Source organism: Hemitrygon akajei, chromosome 24 (assembly GCF_048418815.1).
Source record: "Hemitrygon akajei chromosome 24, sHemAka1.3, whole genome shotgun sequence".
NCBI classification, from domain to species: Eukaryota; Metazoa; Chordata; class Chondrichthyes; order Myliobatiformes; family Dasyatidae; genus Hemitrygon; species Hemitrygon akajei.
In genome coordinates this window covers 57,285,883-57,295,359 of record NC_133147.1, presented here as the reverse complement: position 1 = coordinate 57,295,359, position 9,477 = coordinate 57,285,883, and the positions used below count along the sequence as shown (strand labels likewise).

The window sequence follows — 9,477 nt, the reverse complement described above, 5'->3', positions numbered from 1 at the left end:
TTCCTGTAACCCCATAGGTTTTTACCTTGTTAAGCAACCTCATATGTGGCACGTTATCAAACGCCTTCTGAAAATCCAAGTCAATGACATCCACTGCCTCTCCTTTGTCCACCCTGCTTGTCACTTCCTCGAAGAATTCTAACAGATTTTTCAGACAAGATATTTTGTGATGTTAGGCTCTTTCTCTTTGAACTTACTTCCATGGTTTTCTTTGTTTTGGGGCTATCTGGAGAAGAATCTCAGAGTTGTATACTGCAGACATACTTTGATAAAAATGAACTTTTGAAGCTTTAAATCTTCACGCTTCAGCATTCATCAGAGAGACAGCGATCTAATGCGCAGGCGTAAAGGGCACAGCCGTTTTCTAAATTGCGCATGCGCTCAGTGGACAAAAGGATCCGGAAGATCGGCAGCAGGTCGGAGTGGGCCCGGGCGAGGGTTCATTCGGCACCGGCGGTTGCACAGGAACTTTATGATAATTGCCGCGAACTCCGGACATGCCGTGGCCCCACATCCCGGGACAGTATCGGTCATTTTCCTCTCTCAGTCCCACGATTTGTATCCGGGCTCCGGGGAGTTTTCTGCTGATTAGCGAAGGTACTGGCGCCCATTTCTGGCGCATGCGTGTCGCTGAGACCGTGGTGAATAGACTGGGCTCCCGTTCGTGGGGAATTCTGGGTATTGTGGCGACCATGGGTGACACTTCCACCTTTGTCCTCTGGCGTGTTTGGAAGTACAGGCAGGGGAAATGGGATCGGATGGATCTCTCAGACACCGCCAGGTCCCAGCTGTCTAAATCCAAAATTAGGAACTTGGAACAAAAATATAGTTCGGAGTTAATCTGAATTGAATAGTCTATCTCCAGTTAATGTAAATGTCTGTGTTAGTGCTACATGAAAAAGGAACAAAATCAATCACCTTTGTTCTATCTCCCCGTGGTTTGGACATTTCTATCTATGAGAACATATTTTGTACTATTCTGTCTGGGTACATAATGATATCAAACACCTTTGTCTTGGGCAACAAGTGACCTGCAACTTTCACATCACTAAGTGCCACATTCCAATGAGAAATCCTGCTGCCCTCCCCTTCATATTCATTGGCATTGCTGTCGATGAGGCCATTGATGTGTTCACCACTATCATTCACTGCGCGGGGGGGGGGGGTGTGATGGAAGGTTCAGAGTAATTAGAAAGTCTCCAGGATCAGTCATGTAATATCATAAACATAAAGTACACTGCAGATGCTGTGGTCAAATCAACATGTACAAAAGCTGGATGAACTCAGCAGGTTGGGCAGCATCCGTTGAAATGAACAGTCAACGTTTTGGGCCGAGACCCTTTGTCAGGACTGAAGAAGGAGGGGGCAGAGGCCCTATAAAGAAGGTGGAGGGGCAGGGTGGAATGTGCCAGGTGAAAAAACAATCAGGGAAGTAGGGAGGGGATAGGCAGGAGAGCTGAAGAAATGAAGTTAGCTGCCTATCACTTCTCTCATGATTCTGCCTTCTACTACCCATAGTGCTTTCCCCTTACATTCCTTCTTCACTTCTCCTGCTTACCCCCTCCCTGCTTCCCCTCCCCTTGATCTTTCACCTGGTACCTTCCACCCTCCCCCCACCTTCTTTATAAGGCCCCTGCCCCTCCTTCTTCAGTCCTGACGAAGGGTCTCAGCCCGAAACGTTGACTGCTCATTTCAACGGATGCTGCCCGACCTGCTGAGTTCATCCAGCTTGTTTGTACGTGTTGATGTAATATCATGTGCTCTTTATCGCACTGTGGGGCATGACCGTAACTTGAAATTATACTAATGGAGAGAGACACACTGAGCCGTCACAGATTACAGATGGGCATAAATGGGCTATTCTGATGCAGACAGGAACACAGAGAATTTGATGGTTGGTCTGGATGCCTGATCTGCAGCCAGTTAGAAGATGAGTTGTTCCTACAACTTGTGTTGCACCTCGCTGTGACAGTGTGCTGTCAGAGTTCACAGTAGAGACTACAATTATTTCATCTGAAGTGTTGTCCTTTATCTATTGATGTCTTTTGTAAATCTTTTTACAGGGTAGAAACTGCAAGTAATTTGTGTACAGGAATCTGAAACACTACAAACACATCGGTTTTTGCTGTCTTTATCCAGATATTTAAGGAGTGATCAGACATTTCCTTTGTAACACCAATATATCTATTGTTGATTATTTGGAGATAAAGAAGTATTTCATCCCAACTGGAACGTGCTTTGAATCTGAAAGGAGGTTTTCTGTTGAAACCCAGTAAAAACCACTCGAACCAGGGTGCTGAGAACACACCAGCATTTGTTCACGAGAGATCAGTTCTTCAACTGTAATGACTGTGTGAGGGATTCACTACATTGCTGGCTGCAGGAAGCATTTCAACGTCATCCAGGTTAAATATTTATCAAAAATTCTTACAGAGAGGACCGTGTTACGTATCTTGGAAGAGATTCACTTACCCAATCCACCAGAAGCAGACCAGTGAGTTCAGAAGAGGGAGAGAGACTGCAGAACTGTTCCATGTGTGGGAAGAGATTGACTTCGTCATCAGATCTGCTGACACACAAGTGAGTTCACACGCAGGAGTGGCTGTACGTCAGCTCTGAATGTGGGAGGGGATTCACTCACATCCCACCTAATGAGATACCAATGAATTTACACTGGGAACAGGCCATTCATGTGCTCAAACTGTGAGATGAGATTCACTCAATCTTCTTGACAACTGGTGCACCAGTCAGTTCACTCTGCAGAGAGGTATTTCATCTATGGGAAAGGATCCACTAAGTCATCTCAATTGAAGCTACATCAGTGAATTCACACAGGAGAGAGATTGTTCACCTGCTCAGACTGTGGGAACAGATTCACTCAGTCATCTCAGCAATTGGCACACTAGTCAGTTCACACTGAGGAGATGTCATATGCCTGCTCAGATTGTGGGAAGGAATTCACTCAGTCATCTCATCTGAAAGTACATCAGCGGGTTCACACTGGGCAGAGGCCACTGACCTGCTCCGAATGTGGAAAGGGATTCACTCAGCCAACCCACCTGCAGTCACACAAGCGAGTTCACATGGGAGAGAGACCATTCACCTGTTCTGTGTGTGGGAATAGATTCACTCGGTTAAGCAACCTACAGAGACACCAGTCGGTTCACACCGGGGAGAGGCCGTTGATTTGCTCAGACTGTGGGAAGGGATTCACTTGGCCATCTGAACTGAAGCTACATCAGCGAGTTCACACTGGGGAGAGGCCATTCACCTGCTCAGACTGTGGGAAGGGATTCACTCGATCATCTGACCTGCTGGCACACCAGTCAATTCACACTGGGAAGAAACCATTTACCTGCTTCGATTGTGGGAAGGGGTTCACTCGGTCATCTCACCTGCTGACCCACCAGTTAGTTCACAGTGGGGAGAGGCCGTTCACTTGCTCAGATTGTGGGAAGGGATTCACTCGGTCATCTGACCTGCAGAGACACCAGTCAGTTCACACCAAGAAGTGGCCATTCACCTGCTCAGACTGTGGGAAGGGGTTTTCTTGGGCATCTGAACTGAAGATACATCAGCGAGTTCACACTGGGGAGAGGCCATTCACCTGCACAGACTGTGGGAAGGGATTCACTCGGTCATCTCAGCTTATGACACACCAGTTAGTTCACACTAAGGGGAAACCATTCACCTGCTCAGACTGTGGGAAGGGATTCAGTCAGACATCTGACCTCCTGGCACACCAGCGAGTTCACACAGGAGAGAGGCCATTCACCTGTTCTGTATGTGGGAAGGGATTCGCTCAGTTCTCTCAACTACAGAGACACCAGTCAGTTCACACTGGAGAGAGGCCATTCATTTGCTCAGACTGTGGGAAGAGATTTGTTCGGTCATCTGAACTGAAGGTACATCAACGAGTTCACACTGGAGAGAGGCCATTCACTTGCTCAATCTGTGGGAAGGGATTCACTCGGTCATCTGCCCTACAGCAACACCAGTTAGTTCACTCTGGGAAGAAACCATTCACCTGCTCAGTGTGTGGTAAGGGATTCACTCGCTCATCTCAGTTACTGGCACACCAGTTAGTTCACACTGGGGAGAGGCCATTCACTTGCTCAGAATGTGGGAAGGGATTCGCTCAGTCATCTTATCTGAAGGTACATCAGCGAGTTCACACTGGAGAGAGGCCATTTACCTGCTCCGTCTGTGGAAAGGGATTCACTCGGTCATCTGCCCTAATGCAACACCAGTTGGTTCACACTGGGAAGAAACCATTCACCTGCTCAGACTGTGGGAAGGGATTCACTTGGGCATCTCAGCTACAGGCACACCAGTCAGTTCACAGTGAGGGTTAGCCAGTCATCTGCCCTACTGCAATGCCAGTTAGTTCACACTGGGGAGAGACCGTTCACCTGCTCAGACTGTGGGATGGAATTCATGTGGTCATCTCAACTGAAGGTGCATCATTGAGTTCACATTGGTGGGTGGGAGAGCATTAACCTGCTCTGTGGGAAAGGATTCACTCACTCATCCAACCTTGTGACACACTATCAAATTCACACTGGGGAAACAGTTTAAATAAGCTGCGTGCTGGATATTTAATCATTCTGGTTGCTGAATCCAGACGCAAGTTCAAAAGTCATTGTTGGTGTTGAACTTTGCAATTGTTGCTGCTGTTCATCAAATCCAGTTCTATACCCTGGTCACTGGGCATGGAAAGAGTTTTTTTCTGGTGATGTTCACGTTTAATAGGACTGGAGTTTAATATTCTGGATCCATGACAAATAAATCAGATCTATTTGAAACTGTGTCTCAGGTATTGAGTGAATCTACATCACTCCCTTTTTTCAGTAGGGAATCAACTCAGCACAGCCTGTTATTATTTCTGTTTCATGATATTCCCTTTAAATCCTTTCCTGCTGTTCACCTGTGGGTGAAGAGGTTTCCCATAAGTTTCCTGCTTGACTTTCCGCAGACTGAAGAGGGTGAGCTGACTGCAGTGGTGACTAACCTGTTCTTTGCCCCACAAATCTCTGGCCTGAGGAAGACTGAAATTGGTAGTTAACCAACTTACCGTATTCCCTGGTCATTTCAACATTATGGTCACTTTCACTACTTCTAAAGAGCTGTGACTCACAGAGCTTGGTTGTCAATATAAACCACTGTCCTTGAAAGTCTGAAAGCAGAATGGAGAACCATTAGTTGGATGTCCACTGGAGCAGGGTCAGAAACCAGAGACGTGGCAGCACAGGACACAGTTTGGTACTCTGCACAGAGGTAGGGGTAGGAGGAGATGATGATGAGCAGGGGGTGTGGCAACAAATGACAGAGTAGCAACGTTTGGAAGCTGATTGACAGAAAAAAACAGGTTGACTTTGACTTTTGACACGCACGGTGCCTATTGACATTGAGTATATTGCCTGTGGAAGCTTGCTGTGTTAAATTGCCTGCTAAACCCTGAAGAAAATACTGACCGATGATACTATTTGGCAGAGTTTGTCAACACTTTCAATGGCACTGTTGTTACCCGGAAATCTAAGTGAGCTTTAAAATGTATTATCACCGTGAATCGAGTGCACAGGTACCGAGAGCCTGTTGGATCCTAATGTTTAATTTTAAAGTATTATTGTCTTTGCAGTTTAACAATTATTAACCTTGTATTTTACGCAGCCATTGTATTCATTACAGTTTAATATGCCTATAGTGGCTATACAAAGTATAATTCTGGGGCTTCTTTGCAATTCATTAAGTAAGTGTTTTGTCATTAGTTAATTTTTTCTGCAGTATTGACTCAGTTCTTTCTAAGTGGATTATCATATTTAGATTTGAATGGGGTTTTTCTTAGCTTCTGGCATAGAAGTAGCTGTTTTATGCCAGGTGTGCCATCTTTTGTTTCTCTCTCTTCTTCAAGTAGTAGACCCCTGCCACTGTTCCACTCCTATCAACTTTTAATAAAACGATAGTGAAGCAACAAGTTCATGCCTCGTTCCTGACTTTTAAAAGTACCTTGGATTGAAACACTAAATTCGCCAATTGGAGTAGTCGTCAGCACTTAGAGCTCAGAATAATCCAGAACAATGAAAGAATATTTGGCACCTAAAAATGGGGTAAGAACTTCATTTCATGTTGTAAATTGTCTGAGAAAAAAAACTAGCTCTGGCTTTTACATTACCCGATGGAAATCAGGATGGAGGACTGTTGTGTTGCTTTTTTTAAATAAACATCTGTTAAAAAGTGCAAACTTCAAAAAATTAAATTCATACAGGCAGTAGAGCACAGATAAAAAGGCTAATGAAATTGTAGAAGCAAGCAGAGCATGGGGAAAATTCAGTTTGCAGGACAACCTGTTAAAAATTCAAGATTGCGATCAAAGTAAAAGTATGTATGTATTTAAGATTGCATCAAAGCAATGGCCAAAAGTTGTGAAACATTCAATTTTGATAAGATTATTGAATTATACCAATAATATTAAATCTAATGAAATATGGCTCCTAGGTGATATTGTGAACGTATGGGATAAGAGTCAGGAAATGTTTGTTATTGATTTAGAGACAAGAGCATCTGGTTAGTTCGATTAAATGTGTGAGTGATTGAAGTGTAATAGGATGAGTAAATCTTTTACTAATTGAAAGAAACACAAAGCTTGCGATGAACTACAAAAACACGATAAAAACAGTGAAATGCCCAAAGAGCAAATCTTTGCATTAACCAACGAGTGAAAGAGCAAGATTGTAATTCAAAGTCACATGCAGAAAATGCTGGAGGTACTTGTGTTGGTGTGAATTGTTCTGGATTACCAGCATCTGCAGAATCTCTTGTCTTTTTAATTCAATTGATGTAAATTGCTCATGGCTCAAAAATAAATTGAAACAGTGTCAGAAAGCACAGGCAGCAACTTCAACTGTGCGGCACACAAAATGGTGGAGTAACTCAGCACGTCAGGCAGCACCCGTACAAAAGTGTAAACAGTCAAACCTTTGAGCCAAGACTCTTCATCAGGGTCCATTGCTAATTAATGTATTGACAAGCTAGTGACAGATCCATCAACTGTTGCTCAACCAATCAACAATCAGCTGAAGGACAGCAAGGGCTCAGACAACCCCGTGATTCCTAATGAAGTACAACTGAAAGCATTTCAAGTTTTATAGATGATACTGTGTACTGCACCTGCATTAATAATCCATGACACAGGTAAATCATTTACCCTTTGTATCAATGAGAAACACATGTTAGCAGACCTAATTCAAGAACATGGAGATCGAAAGTGTTGGAATCAGTTGTTCTTATGTTTTCAGTAAGGTATTAATTGAATTAATGAGTTTTTAGCAAGACCAAAATTCTAGTTTCACTAACGTATAAATTGTATTTTTAACTCGTATTTTTCATAATATGTGATGTTAGGCTCCACCTACTGGTGGCAAAATGATATAATAGTTATATAGCAGTTTATCACCTTTCATTTTTAACTGTTAAACATGCTATACCTGTGTAACTTCTCATATCTTACGAATTGGCCTTATTTCGGTATGAAAAGTGTTTGTTTAATAATATTCCGACTTGCAATTTTTGATACTTTTTGGGCACAGCACTATGAAAATATTTTGGGTTGTGACTCTTGATGCTTTGGGTTTTAACTCTAGTTATACATTTTGGATTGTGATTCTAATACTATGATTGTTATCTAAGTGAAGAGTACTCATTGAGATCCAACTAAGACAATGTCCAAAGTTGAGAAACAAAGTGTAGAGTCTCCAGCTAGAGAGGACAGATAACAGGGTTTTAGTACCTATTTGAACAACTGAATTTGATGCCATTAGTGAAAAAAGTCTGGAAGAAATATGCTATTGATGCTGAGTCTAGTGGAACTTGTCTTATGAGTGATGTTGAAAAGACATGGAATAAGATTCAGAAAATGTGGTTGGGAATTTTTTTTAAAAAAACTGTATTATCAGGGCTAAAAGAGCATGAGCATGCCAAGCTAGAAGATGAATTAAATGGATTTAAATGTGAACGTGTCAGGTTAGAAAATCAAGTGTGTAATCTAAAGCAAGCACATGGTGAATAAACTAGCAAGTAAATAACTAATCAATTGGGAGAAAAGGAAGGAATATGTCACGTGCTGAAGGAACAGTATGATAGAGATAGTAAACAAATGGATTTCCTTGTAAACTGATGGAGTGTCAAAACAACATGATAAATGTAACCGTGAGGAGTCACACTTTTCAGAGTTAGAAACAGACAAAGTTGCAATGCACAGCAAGGACCTTTGGTGGGCAGTATTAACAGTGATGTCACATGGTGGAATGCAGCAATACTGAATTGACCTAAGAAACAGTGCCATCTTGGGAACTCCAAGGCCCAGTGATGTCAATCTGAGGATGATAGAGGAGAGGATAAGCAGAATTTACCAGATGATTGGTATGCAATTAAGAAATGATTGGAAGAACAAGCCCCAACACAGATTAATTTAAGTAAAGTAGTCATTTGCAAACAAAAGGCTTTGGAAGATATTTCTGAATATGAAGACTGCTACAGGACAGTTTGGATCAGCTTGAAGTAATAAGACTATAAAATATGAGAGAAGAACTAGTCACTTGGCCTATTGAGCTTACTCTGCCATTCAATAATGGCTGACCCTTTTCCTGTTCTGGGTCCCACTTACTGGCTTTCTCCTTGTAACCTTTCATATCTCTTCTACTGCTGTTGGGCAGGAGTTGCTGGAGCCATAGGTCCTGTACCGCAAGGTTCTGAAGCAGTTGTTACCCTACAGCCATCAGGTACTTGAGCCAGTGTGAATAGCTTAACTCACTTCAACTCTGCACTGATTCCACAACCTACAGACTCAATTTCAAGGACTCCTACAACTCATGTTCGCAGTTTGTCATCTTTTGCACATTGTTTTTTTGGTCAGTCTTTGTTCATGTGTGGTTTTTCATAGATTCTATTGTGTTTCTTCATTTTCACTGTGAATGCCTGCAAGAAAATGAATCTCAAGGTATTACAGTGGATTCAGAGTAATTGAGACACATCAGGACCACTACATTTTGGACCAATTAAGCAGTTGTCCCAATTAGCAGAAGTTTCATGGAAATAGTTAAAACCATATAAAAAAGACAAACTACCATCTAACTGAGTAACAAATTCTGTATTTAAATAACATACAGAACAAATCAGAACACTACCAATACTACCGGTGTTTATCTGAAACATCCAACGATGGCAAGAGATGTGGAAGTTTTTTAAAGTGGAAAAGACATTGTACTGGAGGCCAAATCTTTATGTATATTTACGGCAGTTTCTGGATAAATTCCTGATTTCTTGATCAAAGGCTATGAGGAGAAGGCAGGAGATTGGAGTTGAGAGGAAAACTGGATCAGTCATGATAAAATCATTTGTCAAAAAATAACTTTTTTTGAAAGCCAGTATGTGAACTTTTTTTTATTCTCTATTTCATCTGATGAGTATGCGTTGTCCTTA

At 42.3% G+C, this 9,477-nt stretch overlaps 1 protein-coding gene across 1 annotated transcript; it reads left to right on the top strand.

Moving 5' to 3' along the window:
- Nucleotides 1-396: 396 nt before the first annotated feature.
- Nucleotides 397-6,005, top strand: LOC140716076 (uncharacterized). Its single transcript, XM_073028765.1, has 2 exons — nucleotides 397-597; nucleotides 2,064-6,005. The coding sequence occupies exon 2, from the start codon at nucleotides 2,925-2,927 to the stop codon at nucleotides 4,353-4,355; it is 1,431 nt and encodes a 476-aa protein (XP_072884866.1). The 5' UTR covers nucleotides 397-597; nucleotides 2,064-2,924; the 3' UTR covers nucleotides 4,356-6,005.
- Nucleotides 6,006-9,477: the final 3,472 nt, after the last annotated feature.